At 38.9% G+C, this 26,786-nt stretch overlaps 1 protein-coding gene across 6 annotated transcripts in view; it reads right to left on the bottom strand.

Moving 5' to 3' along the window:
- znf423 (zinc finger protein 423) overlaps positions 1-26,786 on the bottom strand; it is a 165,036-nt gene that overhangs the window by 121,441 nt on the left and 16,809 nt on the right. For 5 of the 6 annotated variants that reach the window (XM_028449702.1, XM_028449697.1, XM_028449701.1 and 2 more), the window contains exon 2: positions 21,251-21,313. In XM_028449702.1, the coding sequence (XP_028305503.1) occupies positions 21,251-21,313 (63 nt within the window). The remainder of the gene's footprint in view (positions 1-21,250; positions 21,314-26,786) is intronic. The other variant, XM_028449698.1, reaches the window with a different exon arrangement.

Here is a 26,786-nt window from a genome sequence, read left to right as displayed (position 1 = left end):
TGTGTGTGTGTGTGTGTGTGTGTGTGTGTGTGTGTGTGTGTGTCCTAGAGAAATAGTGTGTGTGTGTGTGTGTGTCCTAGAGAAATAGTGTGTGTGTGTGTGTGTGTGTGTGTGGGGGGGGGGGGGTTGTGCCAGTCCCACTCTTATGCTAAATTGTGTCTCCATTTTCACACCTTATCATCACATTGTTAATGGTAAGAATCCAACTGGACTGACACTGAAGACACTTGGCTTGAGAAAAGAGAGAGAAAAGATTCCCTTTAAAGTCAGTGCAAGATAAGATCTAAATTAGAACAACTGTCTGCGCCCCTGACTATAATGGGTAAATGAACCTAATGAAAGCATAAATGTCTGCTTAAAATTCCAATGTAAGTCAAAGGAAAGAATAAATAGCGTTTTTTCAGGTACTAACGAGAAACTTGACTCATACCTAGTGTACCCGATTAAACATAACGTGACCTATTTACCTTTTGGTAGGATTTTTTAAGTGTTTTTGATAATAAAGAATGTCTAAAACATTCAATATATCTTATTAGTGAGCATGAAGCCTAAAACAACTGTTAACACCTCATCTTCCCTGGAAGATCTGTAATAGACGACAATTTTGTTGTCATTAGGGATGTAACGCTTAATCGTGAGGCAGTTAAAAATCGATTCATAGATATCACAGTTCAAATCGATTCTCTGAAAATTGAATCGCAGTACTTTTTTTAAACAGCTTTTTTTTAATCCTTCTCTTGTCCAAATGCTGAGGCGGCGGGCGGAATCTGCTACTACTTTCTTTCTGGCCACCTTCTACTCTTAAACATGTTCATTAATGATTGCTTACCCCTTTAGCACCGAAACAATATCTGTAATATTACGTGAATATCTGTAAGTCACATTTTTCTATTAGCTCTGTCTGCTAGCGGATAGCATCTCTTCTTCACTGCAAGAATATCTGCATGCCAACCGACCGCTGGGTTACCTGAGCCCTGTGCTGGTCCAAACAAATATCTGACGTAAATACAGTGCAGACTGGTTTTTCTTTTAAAGTCCAATTGTTAAGGCACAAAATACATTTTCAAATGCTCTTTTAAAAAGAAAAATAACTATTATGCAGTTTTGCATTGTTTACTATAGAACCAGAATTTAAATTAATAGGCTTCTTCTTCATTTGTATTATTCCTTTATTTATTTCATTCAAGATTCAAGGAAAATAGTACAGTAAAATGAAGGAATATTTTTCAATCATCATTTTTCTACAGTCCCATTTTGTAAAATAAATCGTGAGAGAATCGTATCGTGAACCCAGTACCGTGAATCGTATAGTATCGGGAGTTGAGTGAATCGTTACATCCCTAGTTGTTATAATTGTTTCATTAGATGGATATCTTCTCCAGTATTTGCAGAGATGAGGGATGTCCAAGAGCTTATAAATTCCAATCAGATCATATTGATATGGGAAATTGGTCAGAAATCAGCAAAATGCATCTAAAATCTCTGATAAGCAGTCCATTTCAGTACTTCTATCCAGCAACTGAACAGTAAAATAACTGAGGTGAACTTGTATTGTCAGGATCTTCTAATTTATGTTTTAATTCAATTGTAAAATATTCTAATCTGATGTTTAAGGTTAAAATGTGTGTAACCCATAGGTTGAAAATAAAGTAGCTGGTTTTTCTCATACTTACTGTTGCAGTCCATTGTTTTATGTTTGATTAACATCACTTGATCAAGCCTTTTCTAACATTCCACACTACAAAAAAAGCAATAGAATTATGTATGATTCGTGCTTATATTTAATCAGACTGAAATCGTATCGGCCAATACCGAAGGATGCAATATCGGTATCGTATCAGAACTAAAAGATAGAGTTGGACACCCCTTACAAAACACTGTTTTAAAAAGGAAAAGCCTGATAACTTGCTAATGCCAAATTTAATTCAATAGTTTCCATATTTGTACTGTATTTTATCAAATTGACAGTAGACATGTGTTCTCTTGTGTTAGCACGAACACAAGCTGGTTTCCACCGCCCTGCAAAGCTAATCAGAATAAGTGAGTATATAAAATGCAGAGATGGTCTGGCAGAGGCCCAGTTCACGTTTTATGTTCGATCCATTCTCATTAATTTGGAAGAAGCATGCTTTGCCAAGGCTTGTATGCAAATAACAAAAACAGACACACTGAACCCTAAAAGAATCAAATGATCCCTTTCAACACACATGCTACACTCTGTGTTGATTTATGACGGCAGAGGTAAGATGGGCGAGTGGGGATTGAAGCATGCTGGGATGTGGGGAGCAGAGGACGGAGGTGATGGGGGTGTTCAGGGACCGCAGGAGGGGAAGACAGTGCTCAGAGGAGAGCAGGAGGAATGGATAAAGTTATAAGCAAAAAAGTGGGAGGGTGTTGGCCATCTGTCCAGTGGTGAGAGCGCCGTCTGGCCAGGGAGCGACAAAATCCCCTTGGCTGACAACGACACACAATTACACAAACACACACACACACTCGGTAGCTATAGACCCATACACATTGATTACCAAAGATACACACCTAATCATCCACGTGTGCACGTGTGAGAGAGTCACTGACTGCACACATTTTAAACACACAGAAATAAATGTGTTCATGTTTCAAAGTACAATTACGGAGGACACATTTTTCATATGAGTAGCAACCTGGCTTCTAAAGTGGGATAAAAATGTCAAATTATTGATCACACTTCTTACAATTATCAAATATCAATGGCCCGAGCCAATCGTGTAAAAGGTTAGTTACTGCAAGAACACATCCTCCTCCCATTTGTACCTCAGCACGTTAAAACAAACGCACAGCTTTGCAAAAGCTATGCACACACACACAATATCTCAGTGCACTTTGCCAGAGGTGAGGGCAGCGCCAAATCGAGCACATGCCAACACAGGCTGCTGTCATAGCAACAGAAGGAGGAGGCAGATTTAACTTCTCCATCTCGTCTTTCTTTCTTTTACCTCATTTTCTCTTCCAGTACTTTATTTTCATCTACTCATCCTCAACTCCTTCAACCTCTTCTTTTCACCATGTTAAGGAAAAATCGGAGTCAGGTGGGGTGGAAACAATGGGGATGAATGGATGTAACACAGCTGGGGGTGTTCCTGTTAACACAGGGATCTGTAGAGTTTCCTGATACCCATGAAGGTCATTTCTCAGAGGGACGGGATAATTACGTGTCATTCTATGGATATCAGATAGAAGCTGATGGTGGGATCACAATAGATTCCCTGTAGATGTTGTAGCTATTACCTCTACAAGTCTGGGTTCCTTCCTGACTGGACCGCTGTGTGTGTGTGTGTGTGTGTGTGTGTGTGTGTGTGTGTGTGTGTGTGTGTGTGTGTGTGTGTGTGTGTGTGTGTGTGTGTGTGTGTGTGTGTGTGTGTGTGTGTGTGTGTGTGTGTGTCTAATATTTTTAAATGCTTATCTAAAATATTAAATATTGAATTATTCATTAAAATTGGTATTGCATTTATAACATCTCACCCCAGCATGGTATATTATTGTTGCACATATGGGGCTATAGGTTGCACTACAAGTGGGATTTAATTTAAATGGTTTTGCTATAGTGATTACATCCCTTTAGCCTCATTCAGAGGGCCAAAGTTGAAAAAGTTGTTTCCTCCCTCCCTTGTTATTTCACATTTTGTAAAAAGTCAGCTCCAGACAAGTAAGTTGGATTTTCCCCGTACCTGACGTCACCTACAGGAAACTCCTCCTCCTGACAATCCTCTCTCCTCCTACCATGGACATAATACACATGTATTACCTATCCTATAAGAATGTGAGCTCTTCCCTTTCAAACAAATCTTACAGCAAAAACAAGCAATGTGGTTTAGCATAGAATATATATTATGCTAATATATTATTCGGGAGGCAAGCCTACTGATGTTTATGGAGTCGTGGCTCACAGCGCTAACACTAGACTCGGTTGTAGAATTGGACGGCTTCCAACTTGTACAGTGACAAGACGACGGAGAGCGTACGGCGCACACACACGATGAAACGGTGTTTGCCTCAAAATCACAATAGCCTCTTAAATAGCCATGTGTTTTACTGTAATGTGCAGTTTTTTGGCTGAAAACAAAAACAAGAGTGTGTGCATAGCAAAAGATAATCGCCAGTGATCGCCTGTTGTGTGGAGTCAGGGTCTATAGACACGCCTACTTATGAATATGCATAAGTAGGCCGCAAATCAGCCCGTTTTAGAATTGCTCAGACAGTTTTCAAAGGCCTAAAACTACAGAAAACAGGTGAGTTTGGGAAAATAAACCTCAAATACTATGTTGTTGGGATTCTTCAAACAAATGGAGATGGGTGAACAAAAGCATAATACTGGACATTTAAATCTTTGGAGGAGCTAAAAGGCTACACTATATTGCATTAAGGGCTTTACTCAACATTCTAGATAATAAGATACAGGTGTTGCAATTCCTTCCCTAATAACTGGTGTATAAAAAGAAGCCCGTGGGCATGCAGACTGCTTCGATAGACATTTGGGAAATAATAAGTCTCTCTAAGGAGCAGTACATTGATATCACGTCATAAAAATGTTACCAATCATTACACACTCCATTGTCAGTGGTATCACAAACTGAAAGTGATTGGGAATGACAGCAACTCACCACAAAGTAGTAAGTTGCTTAAAAATACGACCTTCAAATAAGCTAGAGATAAGCATGTGGAGAACTTCGTGGGATGGTTTTCAGTGACCAAGCAGCTGCATCTAAACCATACTGTACATTATCGAGTGCAATGCAAACCTGATGCAGTTGCGTAAAACAGACTGCCACTGGAATCCAGAGCAGTGGAAATTAGAGCCAGATTGATTAATCGGTGCGGCCAATATCGGTATCTGCATCGGCCTTGAAAATCCCATATGGGTCAAGCTCTAGTGGAAATGTGTTCTCTGTAGAGACGAGTCAGGCCTGTGGACAAGTCTGGGTTTGGTAGTAAATTGTTTGTCTGTTTGATGGAGGAGGGAATGTGGTAAAAGCCTACCATGATCCAGAGCAATACTACTGGAGTTGCTGGGAAAAGATGAGACATACTGTTTATAGACCAAAACAACTGTGGTCAAAGGTAAAGATTTCCTGTACAAGGAGCACGACATCAAGTCATTTTGATCTCGGTTTGTCTTCTTCTTCCTGTTCCAAACAAAACTCCCTTACACCTCTCTCCTCCTCCTCCTCCTCCTCAATCCTCCACCTGCACTGCATCAGAAAGACGCAGCAGGCCTACTTAATGAAAGCAGTCATCTCCCATGAGTGCATGGGGTGCAGAGAGGTGTGCGAGTGTCTGCTGGGGTATTGATTGAATAGTACGACAGTGGTCCCTGGCAAATAATGTGTGTACGCCATCCACTTTACTCTTTCACACACATACTCAGCCGTCTGTGAGATACTGCTGTAGTCACATATAGAAACACAAAATCCACTGAGAACCAGTACTTCCGTCACAGATTTCCCATTGCCAGGAACAAGTCTGCTTCACACTAGGAAAAAAACAAACATATACAATCACCAGACACACACACCATGCCACACAACCTTAACAGACACACTCTTATGACATTAACAGACGGTCTTTCAAAATTCTGTCTTTCAGTTTCCGTACAATAATATGTTTCTTACTACACTGACAAACTGATGACAGAAAAGGGGTTTTGTACCGGTCCTGAGTCACAGAGACCTGCTGTTTTTCATTCCAGCCATATAATGAGCGACTAAATCACACCTGGGACACACAGTGAATGCAATTAAATGAAATTAGTGAGATGGTGAGCCGGAAAGCAGCTGTATTCTTGGTGCCTACAGATTGGATTGAAACCCCCAGCTGAGGTCTTCAGGGAAAGGAGTTTCGACATACCAATAAAACTATCTCTCCATTACATGTGAACTTTACTATCGAGTTTTTAAATGTCACTATGGCTAACGATAAATAATTTCTATATGAATATAGTAAATCTTTTTCCACATTGGATGTTATTGAAGATTCGTGTAGGTGTGCAGTTAGTACACGGTGCTATTGAGCCCCATGGAAATGAAAGAAACTCTTTCATTTCCATGGTGGATATTGAAAAATCCCTCACACACACACAATGACACCATGTGAGTTGAGTGTAAAGCCTAATAAAAGAACTGAGAAGATCAGTTAATCAGCTATTTGAAGCACAGCTATGGCAGAGGGTGAAAAGTAGTCAAACATTTGATTGAACTAAACACACTCAAACAAAGGTGACCATGTGACCTCATGGTACTGAGGTTACATGTCACTTTGTTCCACTTCCTGAGCGTGCATAGGTTTACTCCTAAGAAATGTGTGTTGGTTTACATACTCATCTAGTTATCATTTATATTTGTGTTATTTATTATACTGGCAAAAGAACATTGGCTGTAAAGTCTTTCTGAGAGTTTATCTTACGTCAAGAAACAAGAATAATAATAAAATACATGTTAAAAAAAATGTAGAATACTTGTATGTTTGTTTGCACTTTCCTAGTCGAAGCCTTTACTACCAATGAATCATTAGAGACAACATTTGTAGAGTGAAACTAAAGTGGTCATATTGTTAACATAACAGTTTAAATCAACATCAGGTATTTCACATTTTCAGGGGGTGGGATGGGGTGGAGTAGGTTACTTAAAGTAAAAAAGTTAAAACGTGGCTTTTTTGAAAATGTGTATAGTTAGAGCTGGTTTAAGTAATCCTGAGCCTTTCTTTAGTTATGCTGCTCTAGCTTTAGCAGCTGGGGAACCTTTTCTGGCCAATCTATTCATTCTTCCTTAAGTATTATGATGTTGAAGCTGATATTTCCTGATCTGTAATTTGTGGTTTAACCAGTGTGTAGCTATGTTTCCATTATAGATTTTCGCAAAATAAGTGATATTTCTAAAAGTCGACAAAGTATAATTGTGCTTTGAACGTGTTTCCATTGAACGATGTTTTCAGATCTCTCGTGAAATCTCATCCCGTGAGACATAGCTGCAGGAAGATGGACGCTCAACACCTCCTTATAACACTCCTCATTCCTTTGTTGTTTCACGTCTAATGTGGCAGTAATAATTTTTAAGTATAATGTTATGAAATGTCTTGTCTCCTCTTCTGTTTACACGTACTGCTACATGCTTTCTCAGAGAGAAGTGGTCATGTGATCAGGTCTGTCCTGTCATGTGACCAGGTACGTCACGTTCTGTGACATGTATTTGCGTAAAAAGTGTTTCTATGGCGCTTTTGCGATGCATTTCAATATTGAAATGTCTGAAACTCCTCCTCATGAAAGCGCAAAAACTTTTTAGCAATGTTTGAGTGTTTTTTTTAATTCAGGTCCATTTCCCATTACCATTTTATATTGCTCTATTTAGATTTTGTGCATTTCAAAGGGTGATAGAAACCCAGCTAGTGATACTCTGTCTTCTCTCTATCGTGCTCTGTTCTCCTCTTCCTGTCCAGGAACCCCAACCAATCTGCCAGATGGCTGCTGGAGGTTTCTTCCAGTTAAAAGGGAGTTTATATCTTCATCGCCGATGATGCTTGCTCATGTGAAAATGTTTGGGGTTTTTTTCCATTCAAGCAAAACTTTTATATAAATACATTATTATAATTACATTTATATTATATATTTATATTTGTGGGAAGATGGTAGAGAACTAATGAATTGCCTCAGGGTGATAGTCGTGCACTGTGTGAGACTGCTAAAGCTGCAGGGAGAGTTAAAAGAAAAATTCTGCACACTGTCTATAATAATGTATATGTAAGGCAGTTATTAGATAAAGAAGTATTAGATTAGGCAGCCAATTGCTAGGACTGTGGTCTGTCTGGGAAACACTGCAGCAGAAAGTAATTCTATCAGCCAAGTGTTCATTATTAAACACCCAAACTTCTGTCTTTGTAAGTTGGAAAAAAAAAAAAGGGCTTGACCGATGAAAGAAATGTGCGACCACCTTCCAGTAGTAATGTTGAAAACTTTTTCAGATGTTAAACACTTGGCTCAAGTGTCACCATCAAAGGTGCTTGGAACAAACCCTAAAGTTTCTTTTAGACCTCCATAACAGGGGTTGTGGTGACATGAGAAAGTAAAGACCAAGGCTTTGAATAAAGTCAGTTTATAATAAAAGTAGCACAGATTTAACTAATTAACAAAAACCAAATAGGATGTATTTAATGTGTTTTTAATCAATATGTACTACTGCATCAGCAACAGGGCCTCTCTGCATTAACCTACATTCACCCTACATAAGCTGCAGCAGGTGAGCGAAACCCAGCGGAATAAACAGCCCAACATCATTAAGGGCATTTATCAAGTGTTAGCATTATCTCAGCATAACGTAGACAACATTTGGTTGTTTTCCTGGTGTTCAAACTTCAGGGCAATTTAAAATGGCTGAAGACTTGTTTACAATCAGAAGGGGGCTATGGGACTGGCACTGATGGCCAAAACACAAAAAAAAAAACAGCAGCAATGTGATATACCCGTCCGACTTAGTTTTTTCTTTTTAATTTTCCACACAAAAACCTTCACATAACTCCCCAAGATTGCTCATGTTGCACAGCCCAATGCCCAAACTTTGACATATAATTAAATTCCTTAAAGCAATGAAAATGTAAAAATGATATCGTATCTGCGATCTGAGTGTTTTTCTTTCACAGGCATGCCCATGTTAGTACTGGTACATCCCAAGTCAGCTTTACGACAATATTTGAAAAAAGAAACAATGAAATTAACATTGAAAGTTTGCATTGAAAGAGCCATCGTTTTTAATTCGACTCAGTTCAATTCAACTTAATTTGTATAGCACAATTACAACAAACTCATCTGAATGCGCTTATCAAAATATTACATTCATAATAAGAAAGATTATGAATTTATGAAAGTACCTCTGCCAAAGAGATATTTTCACCTGTGTTTATTTCTTTGTATGTTTGTTTGTCTGTTAGCAGCATTACGCCAAAAGTACTATTGTCACCACAATCTTTGGTGACAACATTTTCACCAAAGATGGTGGATCCAGATCAATATACTGACTCTGGATCAGTCTGAAAAATTGAAAAATCCCTGTCAGTCATTGCGAATAAACAAAAAATTCACATCTCGGTTCGTAATTGACCGATCTTTTAGTTGTGTCAGGTTAGTTCCTCCTTTACCCCACCGAGTTTGATTTAGATCGGATCTGGGTTGCACATTACATTTTGGCTTACTGTGTCGTTAATTAATGGGGATATACATTTATTACAGTGTACCCCGCTTAATGCCCATTGAAAGGTAGAGATAGGCACCGGCAGACCCCAACTACCCTGAAACAAGGAGCAAGAAAATGATGGATGGTTGATAAATGGACTTGATTTATATAGTGCTTTTATTCCTACACTGAAGTAGTCCCAAAGCGCAATACAATATCAACTCATTCACACACCCATGGGACTGAGCGGCCATGCAAGACACTTGTCAACCACTGCGAGCAACTTAGGGTTCAGTGTCTTTGTTGTTAAACAATATTGCAGATGTGATGTTCTGCATGATTTAACAGATCACACTGCTACAGAAAATGAGGTGGCAACACAATGCAGGACATGCTTGAACAAAAAAAGGTTGTGAAGTGGAGAGAGACACAAAAAAAAAAAAAAAACACACACACACACACAAACAAATATGGAGAGAACAGGTGCAGCTGGACAACAACAGAGGCCTGCTCCAACTCCCCCAAGGGGTTCTCCTGCTCCTGTCTCACCCTTCTACCTTCTGTGTACGTGCATGTGTGTGTGTGTGTGTATGTGTGTGTGTGCACGTTGGATATGGCCATGTATAATCTACTCCCATCTACCACCCACCTCCTGTGGCCCTATAAGCATGTGCTTGTGTGTTTCTGTGTGTTTTCAAAATGCAAGGCCTTACTTTCCCCAGGGAGTAAATGCACTGGGGCTCAGAGTACCAGTGACACACAACGACACGGGTCTGCGCACACACCTACAACCACAACACACCAGGGAGGCCGTGCACTAAGGGAGAGCAGCACCCAATACCAAGTTCTGGAAACAGGATGATGAAACAGCCATTCACGTCATGGAAGGAAGAGGAGGAAAAAACACTGGCACACATACACTGTATCTACACAAACACAGATGGCATATGCAGCCATCAACATACCGACATTAACACAAAGAACACAGCAGCAGCCACATATGTATTTACATTTGTGTACAAATTACGAATGCAATAAAACTCACATTCATGCTATACAATGGAAAAAAAAACACAACATAGGATTCAAATACTGCAAAATAGACACAAATACAGATACACTGTCACAAGCAGACAATAGATGTTCACACACACATGCAGAGGAACTGTTTTCCTGCGGTAGCCTTTGGGAAATTAAAACTACATTATGGATCTCCAGGGGGTAGTGGCGAGAGAGTAGTTGAGGAAGGGGGAAAAAAGAGAGGAAGCAAGAGAAACCCAGGAAGAGAGGAGAAGACAAGGGCCAGTGTCCTGTTGTTCTTTGCTACAGTCACCACACTGACATTCTGCAGCTTTAAGAAAGCAGGAAAACTGATCCTTGCAGTTCCTTTGTCTATCCTCTCTACTTCCAACACACTGACCTGAGTTAGTGGTCATATTTATGCTTGATTTTGATACTAGTAATACTTAATTCTTTACTAGTTATCTCAATCAGATTTCAATAAAGTTCTAAAATTTCAATGAGGAATAAAATAACAATTTGATGTTAGCAAAGGTTTTATCAGTTAATCTTAGCATTTATAAACGTTTTAATGTCATAATTTAGAGTGAACATGCTCTAATCACAGCATTAACACACAAAACATAGGCACAATCATACTTACTCCCACGGACAAATCACTGATTGTAATCAGTCATGCATGCGTTTCTTTGACTGTGAGGATTACATTTTAGAAAAAAACTAGAGCACTCAGAGAGCGCAGACCTCCACCAAGTAGCTCATTTCCACCCATATTGTGATATAGCGCGCACTTCCCTACCACTACTACATTACCCATAAGCCACTGCACTTAAAGGAGCAGGCAAATCCACCCATATTGTGATTTCCACGAGTGGTATTTTCTCATTTTAGGTTATCCAAAACATCACCAAAATGTTATCACCTTTTCCTTGTCCCATTATCAACATTTCCTGAAAATTTCATCCAAATCCGTTCATAACTTTTCAAGTTATCTTGCTAACAGACAGACAGACAGACAGACAGACAGACAAATGCAGGGTAAAACATAACCGTCCGCTCTGCGCTTCATGCTTGGCGGAGGTACAAACCAACACACATGCATATGTAACCAATCATGCACCCTGCAGGTCAAATCAGACCAGGTCGGATCAAAAATCTTCTTGATAGGAGGCATGTTGCTACTTTTCTCTCTTCTTTTACATATTTCAATTTGAATTGTGTTTTATTACCAAGATTTAAAACTAAAGCCAGAGTCTGTCCCATTTAACATTATGGGCTACAAGTCGGCGTACACTGTGGGCTCACCTTGGACAAGACGCGATGCCATGGAATGTCAAACCTACATTTTTGACTGCAAGTTAATATGAGGCCTATCAAAGAGGAGTGGAAAAACATTTGGTAACACTATTTGAAGGGGTATACAGTACATAAGGCTGTCATTAATATGACATGACACATGACATTAGCATGAATAAGTTGTCATGAAGGCTGTCATTAAGTGTTGTTTGCTAAATTATGACACCTTTTGAGCTATGTTGGCATTTTTTGGGTTAAGGTTAGGGTAAATGTACTGCAACAAATTACACCTAATGACAGCCTTCATGACACCTTATTCATGCTAATGACAGGTGTCATTCAGAATAATGTCAGCCTTATGTACAACCCTTCAAATAAAGTGTTACCAAACATTTTTTTGACACTACAGTTCTGACACCTCATCAGTCCCCTGAAAAACAACCAAAATAGTGACTCTCTCTCTCTCTCTGTCTCTCTGAATCTGTATCTGTATCTGTATCTGTGTGTTCCTGGTCTAAATTGAGTGTTGTGGATTTGTGAGTGAGCGTGGAAGTTGGTGATCGGAAGTTTCTGTGTGTGTGTATTGCCTGTATGTGTGTAAGGAATCCTGTGCTTTAATCTCTGGTTGTATAAGTCCATAATAAGCGATACGATCCTGTGTATTATCACCTGGTCCACTGTTAAGGTGACAGTGAGTTGTGTTTTCATTATTCCTGATTGTAATATATCTGCTCATTCACTGATCTACGCATCTGCCTGAGTCTCTGCATTTTAGTCCAAGTCTGTGTACTTTAGTCTTGGTCCAAATGGACTAAATGCAGTGAGATGAAGCTTCTTCTTCTTCTGTGTAGTTTTACGACGGTTGGCGACCAAGGCAAGGAGCATTACTGCCCAAGATGAAGCACCTTAAGAGGCATTTATGAACTAATGCACTTTGTTTGGTTCGACTTTAATAAAAAGTTTAGTTATAATTTGTCTGATGAAAAGGAAGACCACACAGCTCAACGTAGTTTAGTTATTTTTTTAGGATAGAATTTGAGAGGGAAACTATTTTTTATTTTTTTTTATTTTTTTAATCAGTTATTGTTTTTAGAAGTGGGAAAATCATGGTTATCGTGGCAAAAACTCTATATTGGGGCATCACTATACAAAGATAATGCAGAGAGACTGTGGAAATACCACAGATGTTTAAGCCCAAATCTAGAAAAATCCTTGCTGATCTTTAAAAAGAGTGTCTAGAGTAAAATCTTGTTTGACAAAAAATGTGTCTACATATTTTAGGTCCATGATCAAACGTTAGATAATAAAGGAATTAGACACAACATAAAATTTGAATTACATGCCTCCTAGAATTATTGGTATTTTTGTCAACATATAACTTTGATTGTAGTTTACATGAACACAATAACTTAATAGGAACAAGAGCAAGATGACCAAAACTAAATGAAACTTTTGCAGACTTTGACTAGATCTAAATTTGCTGCCAAAATTCACACTGCTTCTGACAATGTCTCTCTTTTTATTTTGTGACAACATCTTTAACCATTGTCTCAACAAAACAAGGTAACAAGGAAATGGAGAGGAAATAAGGGAAAAAGAGGACAGAGGCTTTCCTGTCTCACAGAGGGGCAGAAGGTAAGAAGGAAAGGAGAAGAAAACTTATTCTTTGAGGAAATAAGCTCACTCATTAGAAATCTCTTAAAGTTACTCCGGCCTTCTCCCTTCTCTCCTCTCCCTCGTGTCTCTCCAAAACCAACATCAAATTTCCAGAGAAAGCAGGAGAGAACCAGAAATGAGTCAGATGAGCGAAATCAGGGAGGGGCATGCAGTACGTTTGTGAGTTTAATAGTTGTACTAATGTTGTTATTAGCCTACATTTCACATTTACAGCGTCAAAGATTCATGTTTTTTCTGCTCGTTGTCATCTCATCTGCTTTGCTGACTTTTAGATAAAACGACAGGTTGGTCTGTGAACAAACCGAGGAAAAAGAGTAAAAAATACACACAGAAATTATATAACATGATGTGGCGAATGATGTGACGACAAAATTTAGCTGAAAAAGTGGCTGAGAGAGGAAATTTGAGACAATGCATTTCTATAATTTAAAGGAAGAGTTTGCAGTGTGTGTGTGTGTGTGTGTGTGTGTGTGTGTGTGTGTGTGTGTGTGTGTGTGTGTGTGTGTGTGTGAAGGGACTGAGGCTTCCTGCAGGAACTGACATACACAGCAGTTCTGGCGAGTCACCCAGGACCTCAGTCAGCACCCCTCTGAACACACACTCCCCAACACACACACACACACACACACATACACAAACACACACACACCTACGTGGCCCAGGGCAGAGGCCCCCCTGGGGGAGAGTGAGCACAGGTTTGAAAAGGGGGGAGGTGGTTTGGGAAGGTTTAGCACGTCATAGACACCCCCAGGGGGTCATACTTTCCTATCTTCTTATCCCTGTAGAGCTAAACAAGAGACGGGGCAGGAGAGCTGGAGAGGGAGAGAGATGACTGCATATTTACCACATTCAGCAGTATCTTATTTCCCTGCTGAGATTCAGTCAGAGGAAGTGTTTAACTGTTTCCAGATAAGCTGCAAACCAGAGCAGAAAAACTAGCTATGGTTGACAAAGGTCTGCTAACAGTTTAAAGAAACAGTTCTTTGATCTTCACAACACTAGAAAGATAGTGTCAGGGCTATCATATGGGCATGTGTTCATTTTAATAACTTCATTAGTTGCAGTAGCTCTAGGAACTTCCAACATACCTGTACCTTCCCTGGTAATAATGCTTAAAGTGTACGTATGACCAGGGCAGTGGGAAGTGGGGGTGCTGCAGCACTCCCTAGTGGTGAGAGGGAGATTTAAAAAGAAAAAAAAAACCTATTAAAAAAAATCCCTTATTAATATTTTGGGGAATTATTTTGACACACGAAAGCAATTACTTGTATTATGGGTTTTAATTTATTTTTTAAGCCTAATCAACACAGGTTCACATTCACGGAGGCGGTGAGTAAAGAGGTTTCCCGTTCGCCTCATCTGAGCGCACTTTCTCTGCCTTGCGTCTTTTGAAGACATGGGTACACAGCACCATGAACCGGAAAAGACACGCACACCTTTCGCTGATGCATGCCCACACAGAGATTCTGAACTGCCTTTCCACGACCCCAGAGCGCACCTTGACATTTGGACACCTGTACAGTATATACAATCAATAAGGTCAAACATCAGAACAAACCAGCAAAATAACAAAAAGCTTGAACAGCTTCAACCACTGAAGGATGTCAACTACAATGTTAGAGTTTATTACAGTGAACCCAAAAACAATAGAGCAAACTGTTTAGCAGCTGAATCCATCAACATGTTGCCTTGACACTATACCCTCAAACTTGTTTAAAACTGCTGTAAAGTCAATTGTCACTAATTTGTGTCAGATAATTAACTGCTCATTCCAATCAGGCACCGTACCAAAATCCCTGAAGGTAGCTGCTGTGAAACCTCTGTTAAAAGAGAGAACACTCTATACTGTCTAACTATAGACCAATCAGCAACCTTCCATTCATGGCCAAGATCATTGAGAAGGTGGTCTTCAACCAACTGAGTCAATTCTTAACATTCAACAAAATATTTGATAAATTTCAGTCAGGTTTTCGTTCTCATCACAGCCCTGAAACTGCTCTGATCAAAGTGATCAATGACATAAGGTTGAACACTGATTCCGGAAAAGTATCTGTTCTCATTCTGTTGGATCTAAGTGCTGCATTTGACACTGTAGATCATACAATTTTGTTGCACAGATTGCAAACATGGGTTGGACTACATGGAAAAGTAATGCAATGGTTTAAATCCTACTTGGAGGAGTGAAGTTATTTTGTAAGCATTGGAAACTTTGAATCTGACAGATTACCAATGTCCTGTGGGGTTCCTCAGGGCTCTGTTCTTGGACCCCTTCTGTTTAGACTTTATATGCTTCCTTTAGGACACATTTTACAGAACTGTAAGGTTGATTATCAGAGCTACGCAGATGACACAACTATATCTATCACTGAACCCAGATGACAATGGTCCCATTGAGGTGTTGTGTGACTGCTTAGAAAAAGTAAACTGCTGGATGAGTGAAAACTTCCTTCAACTAAACCATGACAAGATGGAGGTGATTGTCTTTGGTAACAAGGAAAAGAGGACTGCTGTCAGCAATTATCCTGAGTCTCGATCTTTAGTCAAAACCCTTGGTGTTCTGATTGGCTCAGATCTTACATTCAGCAGTCAGATCAAATCTATCACAAAAACAGCTTCTACCACCTAAAGAACATCTCCAGAGTGAAAGGTTTAATGACTCAGAAAGATCAGGAGAAACTGGTCCACGCTTTTATCTCCAGCAAACTGGACTATTGTAATGGTCTTCTGACAGGAATCCCCCAAAAGAGCATCAAACAGCCACAGCTGGTTCAAAATGATGCAGCTTTAGTCTTAACCAGAACAAAGAGGTCAGAGCACATTACTCCAGTTTAAAAGTCTTTACACTGGTTCCCAGTCAGCCTCAGAATAGACTTTAAAGTTCTGCTGCTGGTGTATAAATCTGTGAATGGGTTTGATCCAGAATACATCAGTGACATGTTAGTCAGGTATGAACCCAGCAGGTCTCTCAGATCTATGGACACAGGTCAGATAGTGGAGCCCAGAGCTCACAGTAAACATGGTGATGCTGCTTTTAGTTGTTATGCTGCAAAGAAGTGGAACAAACTGCCAGCAGAGCTGAAGTCAGCATCTAATGTGAACATTTTTAAATCAAAGTTAAAGGCACATTTTTTTCTCTTCTGCGTATGATTGAGAGAGAGATTTTTGGTCATGTTGTTGATGTAATGTGTTTGTTGATGATTTTACTGATGCTTTTAAATGTTCTTATTGATTTTAAACAATTGAATGTTTTATCATGTAAAACACATTGAGTTGCCTTGTGTATGAAATGCGCTATACAAAAAAATTTGCCTTGCCTTGTAACCAGGGCACTCTGCAGCTCAAAATAAGAGCATGATGATGCCGCGCACTTTCATATGTATTTATAAGGTTGTGAACGATAAACCGATGCAACCGGATATCCTGTTCAACAAGTAAGAGATACGGCTGCATCGGTAGCAGTCTGGCAGGAATTAGCCATAACTTCCAAGATGAATTGGTTGTAGAGTCATGGATCGGGTATTGCGGGCGTGCACTGTAGCTGTTCGCACTCAACATCCTTGAAGCCAAAATACAGCTCTTAGGGGCGCTTCCATCTTGCAAATTTGACGTCATATGGAGCCAGAGTCTGCGCATTAGGATCCGGCGCAAGGAGAATCCCTACATCATTCGTTCATTCGTTTTTCATTATGAAACAAAAACATGAAAAACAAAAAAAAAAACATTATTAGATATTTGTTTCCAAAACCAAAATGAAAAAACGAACGAAAAAAAAATTTGTTTTTAATCGAATCGTAACGTGTGTATTGAGATGCATATTGAATCACTTATCACAGGGATATGTGCAACCCTAATACAATAATACAGTATATTTCCACACAAAGCAGGTTAATGAAAGTTAAATGATTGGAATCATGGGGACACTTTAACCACCTTATTAAAAGTTGATGGCAGCAAAATTTAGTCTTCAAAATCATTTTTTAAAAATAATTTTATTTCCATTTAGGAAAAATGCGCGGGAGTGCATGTCGTCACAGTAATTTCAAACAAAATAACATATTGCCTAGAATGGATTGGTAGAAAAGATTGTTTTAAATCTCACCTCTGAAGAATTGAGTAAGCAGCAGATTTCACTCTTTTCACCTTCCCTCCCTTTCTTTGAATTTTTGGCCTGGTTTCCCTTTCTTGAAGAAAGACATGGTGCTGTCTATCGGCTCCACGTCACATCCCACATGTTCAGACTACCTGCCACAGCACTGCAGAAGCAGATGCGGGTCGTACCATTCGCACTTTTTTAAAGGGGGTGGTAGCTAGGGCCCTGATGCAGTATGAATAATTGTTTTTACTGCAAAACTGTGATTAACAACCAGTTTATTTTCACACAGGGCCCTTTTAATTCCAATATAAATAATCTAAAAATATTCAAAATGCATTTCCGTACATCTCCATTAAAGCAAGCAATCTCTGTGTGTCTGTCAGTGTGTATGTCTGTGCCTCAAATATCTCTGGTGTTCAGAGACAGACAGAGCTCATACTTGCTATATAGCTGCAGCTTGGTTCAAAGCTGTGCAATGTGGGATTTGTTTGTAATGAAATAGTCCATTTAATGAATCATTTCATAAAATTGTCAACCGCAATCAAAGCAGAGCCACTAGAGTCACATGTGCGCCCAGAACCAATCACTGCACAGCTCCGCTTCGGTGCGTGTCTGTGTTTGTAAGTTTGTGCGTGCATGTTTTGTTTATTCAGCCCGAGCATATTAAAACAGAGCGTCCTATAGCGTAGCGATGCACTCCCATTTACTTTCGCTATCACAACGGACACCTGTCCGTTTCAGGACACAGAAGCGTACGTGTGTGTGTGTGCACCCCACCTCCACTGTCCACCTGTGAATCTAGACTATAATGTTTATTTTGCCAATCATTTAAAACGGTAAACAGCTAATAAAAATAATAATCAATCTGCTCTGACACACACACGGGGATTGACACACACACACAGAGAAATGTTAAATGCTAAATAAATGTTTTTTATTTCTATGAATTTGTCTTTTATCAGATTCAATCCAAACCGCTGCATTGGTACAAACTTTATTTATCAATCTCAATCCATTTATTTATTTTTAAAATGTATTTTAAATAGGCCTATAGGCTCATAGGGTTTTTTGTCCATAAAAAACAAAATTCACAGCGCCCCCTGTTCAAAAATACTTCCAGCTGCCCTGCGACACGCCCACAAAGGTGAGCATTTCAGTGTCCTTCGCGCAGTGCTATGTATGTATTTTCTACTATCAATGTATGTACAAGCGAACGCCCAGCCCCCATGCTCTGTCATGTTTATAAAGCAGCATGAGCTCGGCTACGGAGTGGGTGGGAGGAGGGCGGGCCGTCCTCTGGCCCTACATCACCGTGAGGGGAGGAGGAAGTCAGTGTCTCATCTATAGACACGCCCACTCATGAATATGCATAAGTAGGCCGCAAATCAGCCTGTTTGTGTAGAGTTCGAAGTATGAACGGAATGCGAGCCTGACGTCACCAGCATGCGCAAAAGAGGTCCTGAGGTAATCCGTGCACACACAGGCACGCGCAGTTTACAGAAGTAAATATGGAGGCATCTCCTCTCGGCGTGTGTGTAGCACTAATAAGATGTATAATATAATAAATATTCATTAATTTTAAGAACTTACTCTCCTTCCACCGTCTACTTTTCTACTTACATCCTCCACCAGGGTCTGAAAAAATCTGAATTGTCACATTAATAACCCTTGTGCAATCCTTTAAATTTATATGAACTTTTACGCCTTGTGTACACAAATCGTCTGTCTCATAAAAGTGAAATGTTCAGATTTTTTTAACTACTTCAGACCTATCCATAGATATAAAATGTATTATACATTTCAAACCCTTTATTTGTTTCTATGAGCTTTTTATTACAAAATTTTTTTCAGCAGGAAAAACACTAAATATGCAGTATTTCCAAAAATGAGGGCCAAAATGAAATATTTGTGATGAAAATATTACAGCCTTGACCGTGTCAATAATTGATAGCAGATTTTAATTTAATGCATTATTACTTTTGGTACAAGGACAGTTTAAAAGAAATAAATTATACTCGTACACCTTGTATATTTTGCAAGATAAGTAATCCAGGCCTTCACTGAAATTTATGTGGAGAAGATTTACGTGGTAGGTAGGGGGTCATTACACGTAAAACTTATTTTCCCTTCATTTTGGCGGTGGAGGCATTATTGAAAAAGCATTATATGTCATGATTACAGAAAAATATGTGGTTACAATGGGAGTCAAATTAGGTCACAAGGTTACTAAGTGTCGTTATGATGCATATCTCATTTTCTATAAACTTCCAATACATAGGACTTTAGAATTAAGCAATTAAAAATTTAAAAACAATAGTAGCAAAATTTCCAACAGCTAGTGTTTAAAGTGACCAGAATATTGAGAGCCAAACAAATGAAATAAACAAAATGTCACTTTCGGTCACATTGGCCACGGTTACATGATGTTTTTTTTAATTCGGAAGTAGTTATTCTGAATTAAATCATTTGGAATTAAAGTGTTCTGCTTCGTGTTTACATGGTAATAGTAATTCCCGAATTGAGGTTTACATGGAAAACAGGTTTATTCGGCTTTCGTTAATTCCGCTTTAGGTCTGGTGGTTGGGAAGGCTCTAATTGGACAGGGGGCGAACATGACGTATCACGTCTATCGGGAGAAACACACAACAAACCTTTTATTGTCGGCTGTAACACAGAACACCACACATGAGAACTGTTTTCACCTTTATTTTGATTGTAGTTTTGAATCAACAGCTCAAAAATAACACATTTTGGTCCACGGAGGGGAAGAGAGATATGAACTAATCACCAGTAAATAAAGCCCAGTAAAACTCCAGAAAACAATAACTAGGAATAAATATTTGCTCCCTGGTAAAGATAGTAGCTCTAACAACCGTTACAATGATAAACTTGGTGATATTACAGTCAGTGCAGCAGTATGGGGACGCATTTATTCCATCTCCGGGTCTATTACCCATTCGATGAATCCGTTCCGTTTGCTGATCTCCATGTGTTTAATAAGTCTATGTGTCCGTGTTAATGTTTGCATGTTTATGCCTCTGTCTATCCCCTCTTTTCATTATATCCATGTCTTTTAAGGCTCTTATTAAATAGTGTCGGCACTCTTCCGGGCCGCCATGTTGGATTATATCGTCTCCCAGAGCGTCATCGCCGCAAGTCGCGCATGTGCAAAATGATTTAAAGCGGAATTAAGTGTTGTTAACTGTTTACAAGAAACAGGATTGATTTAATTCGGAATTAAAAATGGAATAAAAATTCGGAATTAAGTTTAATTCAGAAATAAATTAGCATTAGGAATAAAAATCAGATATGGGTAAAAATATCAGAATTAAACTGCAGTGGGAACATAGCCGTAGTTAAGGTTACCTTGTTGTTTTTTCAATAAGGCAAAAGCTTTTGTTGGAATACAAATTTTAATCTCAATGTGGCAAGAAAACAGAAGAGACAATATAAGAGGAGCAGAAAAAAAGATTAGACAGGACAAAGCACACACACTCACACGCACACAAGACCTACAAATTATTTTTTAAATCGATGAAAACAATAAAATGAAAGAAAAACCATGGAAAGTCTCTCAGAATTCCTCCCAGGATATTACTAAAGCACAGAGGGAGAGAAAAAGTGCACAAATCTCTCTCCTCCCCCCATCCTTCATTTCTCCATCGTCTGATACCTGAGATTGAAAGCTCTGAAATGTTCCACATGTCTTCCTGCTTTCACCAGTTAAATATCCTTTTTCCTCTTATTTTCCACAAATAATTCTGAAAATCTTTTAACTTTTTTTCTACTTTACATTACTTTAAACAACAAACTGAAAATATGTATAGCCAATGTCATAAATTGTGTAGATCTGTGCATGTAGAGAGTTCAACATCCTGTGTGGATCTGACCACTGAATGGAAGTCAGTGTGTGTGTGCGTGTGCGTGTGTGTGTGTGTGTGTGTGTGTGTGTGTGTGTGTGTGTACTAACCTGTTTGTAGGGTTGATTCATCCCATGTCCCCCCACACTCTGAGGATTCTCCTTCTTCTACTGCTATGACAGGAAGAAAAATGAAAGAAAGACAAAATATATTGGTTAGAATGTATTGTTTACAAAAAAAATAAAGGCAGGCATCCATTATTAAAAATTATTACCAGCATGGTGGGGAAAAAACACATTGACACTAAACAACAAAAAAGATAGAGACATCAGCTAATAAAGTTAAGGGGCCACCTCTGGCTTTAAATGATTGTTTGCATAATGTAAGAGAATTTGTAAAAAAGAAGATACAGATGTCATTTTTATTCATGGGTTTTGATTTTCTGTTCTGGAGAACATTTTAATATTCAAGTTTATTTGATCAAACCAACCATTCAATTTACTTCGACCCAACTTTAACAAGTCCTCACAAAATATAAAGTTACGTTTTTATCATGAGGTTATGAACTCTTAACCCGAAATCAATGTTTTAATATTGGTATGTCAATAAAAATAACATCTATATTTTTGTATTAACACTAATATTTATTTAAATAAATGCATGCATGTCCTCCAAGTATTCTCAAGAAATGGTTTATTTGACTTGTCTTGTTTTAGCCAAATCATCTGATCAATGTTGGAAATACGCAGAGAGAGAGAAAGTCTATCTACTAATTTCTATATTTAAGTCCTGACAATCATCTAAACTGTGATTTATTTATTTTTTGCAGTAAATATTTTTCCATTTTTTTGAACAAAGTTGTTCTAGAACATTTTTTCATTGTATTCACAGCTTTGTCAAAACTACTGTGACATTAGAGAAAATTGGTGTTGCATTTTTTTATTTAGTCAGTCTAGGCTAAAAGTATGAAATTGATGTAATGAAACCATTGTTTCCACAAGAATATATTCTGAATACAGTTCTATTCATGTTTAACACGAGCTGTATCACGACTAAGAATAGACCAAATGAGCTGCAAAGACATATGGAAAAAGGCAATGCCCTTGAACCTTTGCATCACATTCACACAGTGTGAATCAAAGCTGGAATGGGATACACTCACTTCCTGGGTACAGCAGGAAAGAGGAAAATACAGCTGGCACACAAACAGGAAGTGACTGGAGCCACCACACAATGGGATTTCCTCCTCAACCTCGTCTGAACATACCCCTCTCTCACACACCTTTGTCTCTGCTCCGTCAAGATCCTTTACACTCATCCTGCTTTCTGTCGACTTGACCTCAACCCCTCGAACACTTTACACCTCCCTTCCAATTCCTAACCTGACATCCTCATCAACTCCCTCATGAGTTGCCCCCATCCTCTCTAACAACCCCAGCCAGGACCACCGATCAAAACAAGACATTTTAAATCACTCATGTGTTTCTTTGAAAACAAACAACTACAATCAGGCTGAACTCTTACTTGTAATAATTGATTTAACTTGGGCCAATCACTGTGTGTGTCAACATTGAACGCACTTACTAAAATTTAAAAATGGACTCCACTCCACACACCATGCAATGACGAGGATTTCTGAATCACAAAGGGAAGAAATGTGATCATCATCATCTAATGTTGGTAGTGAAAGATGTGGTTAAAGTGCTCAGAGAGACCTAAAAGCACTGGGCGCTCTGGCTCTGATAAAAGCTCGTTTTTGCTGATGAGACAGTTGGGAATTCAGCGTGTTAGCCAAGCACACGTTGCTTTATTTAGACTGCCATATCCTCCTTTCCCCCCCCCTCGGAGACACATGCACTGTTCCTGTGAACCATGTTCCTACCGGGGGGTCGGTGGGGGATGTGGTTAGGCAAAGTTACAGTACGACAAAAAAACTGCATTAATAGAAAAAGATCTTTAAAACAGACCTAAAATAGATCCAAATCTCTGCTAAATTGACAAAAAACATGCAGTTAGTGAAAATCAAAATATACTATACCACAAAATTCCATCAAATTCTTTAGCTTAGTGCCAGATTTTGCAGATACCGTATGTCGACCTTTACCCATAAATAGGGGTGGGGAAAAAAGTACTGATTTACTATATATTGCAACTAGGGGTGTCCTGATCCGATATTGATATCGGTTCGATATCAGCCAGAAAACAAATACCGTATTTTATCGGACTGCATCTAAAATCTCCAATATATATTATATTTATTTAATTGTAGAATACTGTAGATATTATGTTGAAGGTTAAAATGTATGTAACTAATTGGTTTATAATAAATGGGCCACTTTTTTTTTGCTGACTGTTTGAGTAACATCACTAGATCAAGCCTTTTCTAACATTCCACACTACAAAATAAGTAATAAAAATATGTATGATTCATGCCGATATTGTATCAGTTTGATATCGGTATCGGTCAGTACTCACAGCTGCAACATCCAAAAGTGTTATTACTGTTAAATATAAATCACTGCTGCTGAATCTTGTTTATTTTATATCTGATAATGAGTTACATAAAGTTATGGTTGATAAATATCTCACTGATTTCCAATAATTAAACCAGATCAGACTGGATGATTTAATCATAAATTACTGAAAGCAGAACTAACAGGATATTTTGGTGTAATAATCACAATAGTTACATTACTGTGACGAGACCAGCTTTGTCTGAACATGTGAAATATAATTAAATTAAATCATTTAACACGACGTGTGACATGTTAGCTTTTATTTATTTATTAAGTGTTAAATCTGACCATAAGTAAAGTAAATTACTGACCATTTGTGGTTTGATGACAGTAAACTGTGTATTTTTTACTTGGTCTCTCCGGTGGTTAGCATTAGCTCCTAGCCCAGTCTGATGTGTCGGTGGGTTAGCTTAGCTTAGTAGAGTATCCAGTGTGCATCTCTCTCTCCGTCAACGTGTTTGCGGGAACTTAGGGTGAATCTGGTGGAGGACCTTGGACTGGTTCACTTTGTTTGATGCCTGGTCTTTAACCAAGCACCGGTACATCGGCAGTGAAACATGAAACTGCTATTAAATGTACACAGCGACTTTGGAGCATTTCAAGCCGTTCATCTGCCTACATCCCACAGAATGCCTTGTGATTCATAGGTCACAAGTTGTTTCCGGGTTTTTTCTAACTGAGTTCAGTGAAAGTATCGAACAATCTATCGCACATATTTTCTAGGGATATCGATTACATCTCTATCGCGATATATATCGTTATCGTTTTATCGCCCAGGCTAAATTTCTAGAAGTGCATAATTTGTTTTTTGGATACTCAACTTTATTTATATTGTGCAAATTACAAAGTCATCTCAGAGCGCTTAACAAAATATAAAGTCTAAAAAGGACAAAAAATATCATATTGCAATACTTAAAGGTCCCATATCATGCTATTTTTCACCCATCCTCATTTGTTCTAAAAACCCCAAAAACATAGTATTTGAAGTTTATTTTCCCAAACTCGCCTGTTTTCCAGAGTTTTAGCCTCTGAAAAGTCTCTTTCTGAGCAGCTCTACACAAACAGGCTGGTTTGAGGCCTACTTATGCATATTCATGAGTGGGCGTGTCTATAGACAGGACACTGACTTCCTCCTCCTCGTGCGGTGACGTAGAGCCAGAGGATGACCCGCCCTCCTCCCTCCCACTCCGTAGCCGAGCTCATGCTGCTTTATAAACATGAGACAGAGCGTGGGGGCGGGGCGTTCACGGTACATACACAGACTGTAGAAAACTTACATAGCACTGCGCAAAGGACACTGAAATGCTCATCTTCGTGTGCGTGTCTGTTTACATGTCAATCACATGAGATAGCTTCCTGGAGGCGCGGCTTCTCCAGCACAGTGCTGCGTCAAATTTGTCATCAAAGTGGGAGCGCGTCATCATATTGGAGCGAGGTGTTTGGGCTCACCCTGCAGTAAGAAAAGAGCAAATCACCCTCTAACTAACCATTGAGGGAATCAATGAAAAAAACAGTTTGGTCATGTGTACAGAAAAGTTGATTTAGCGTAACATGGGCGTAACAAAATGAAATCGACTCCCAAGTATCGAGATTAAATCTGACTTCAGACTAAAGTGTATTGCCTTAGCACTAATAGACACATTTCCGTTATTTCATACAGACAGATATTGATGTAATAACTGCATCTATATATAAATCAGTTGCTGAACTAATATGTTCATTAAATGCATTTCTCACACACACTTCTAGAACTTGTTCTACAAATACAAAGCACTAAAAATCTAAAGTAGGGTTGAGTTCAGTCACATTTATGTGAACATGTGACAAATAATCATGATATTGACTTAAGGTAAGATTGGAAATCTTAATTTCCTACACTCACATAGTGACATTTACACAAAAACCTACACACACACACACACACAGCGTTGTATACCCGTAGGCTATGCAGTAATTATTAGGAGAGCAAGAAGGCTAAAGATGAAACTGTTCGCTCTCAAAGAAACTGTAGAAATGCAGCACAAATGACAACCCTGGAGCGTGACACACATGTGACACAATGCAAGAAGGGAAGCTGCTGGGAATCCCTCAAGTGTACATATGCGCGCACGCACACGCACACGCACACGCACACGCACACGCACACGCACACGCACACGCACACGCACACGCACACGCACACACACACACACACACACACACACACACACACACACACACACACACACCTTTGTTATGTCAAATTTGTGTTATTCAAAACAACATGAGATAGGAAGACGGAACATGAGCTTCTGTTCACTTTAAACAGGTGTCAAATTTGGGGGGAAAAAGAGCAGCACAACACACACACGGGAGACATTTGTTTTCTCTTAGCGAGGTATGCAAGTTCCACATTAGTTTCAAAAGTCTTACATCTGGCACGAACGTCAACACTTCATAACAAAAGGTGCTATTTCTTCAACAATTCAAGTTCACTTCAGTTATATTTTTTGTCAGCATATGGTGGGAAGTGGGAACAACTGAGGGCGGGGACAAAAACAACAAAAATTTATCGGAGCGCTTATATCGGAGATTTTAGATGCAGTCCGATAAAATCCGATTTTCGTTTTCTGGCTGATATCAAACTGATATCCGATACAGAGCTGGATGTCAAATCTCACGTACAATCTTGCATGATCTCCGCGTATTTCTGATGCGTACAGCATGTGTTTAGTATGTTTTCAATTTCAGGAATAGCCTGTAATGACATCTAATAGGAAAAAGCTGATGAAATTGAAGCAAAGCGGAAATTTGTGAACTGACACGGAGAGAAGGCACGGAAATGGAAAAACTCAAACAGAATTGGGGAAAATTTGAAATGTAAAATCCACAAAAACAACAAAACAAGGCAAACACAACCAACACGCTGCAATGCCTGACATGCAATTGATTCAAGTCAAATAATTATACAGTGCACAGGCAGAAGATCACAAACATCAGTGCTTCTTAAACAACGCTGCTGCTATGTTTAATTAATTAAGACAAATAAATCTGTGCTCACAGTTACAAAACACACAGCCAGCACATGAATATAAACTAATAGAGGCTAGAATATATACAACATAGTCAGTCAATGACTGGTACTAACAAT

This window comes from Gouania willdenowi, chromosome 6 (genome assembly GCF_900634775.1).
Source record: "Gouania willdenowi chromosome 6, fGouWil2.1, whole genome shotgun sequence".
Taxonomy (NCBI): Eukaryota; Metazoa; Chordata; class Actinopteri; order Blenniiformes; family Gobiesocidae; genus Gouania; species Gouania willdenowi.
The sequence above is the reverse complement of the archived record's forward strand: the minus strand, read 5'-3'. Positions and strand labels throughout refer to the sequence as shown.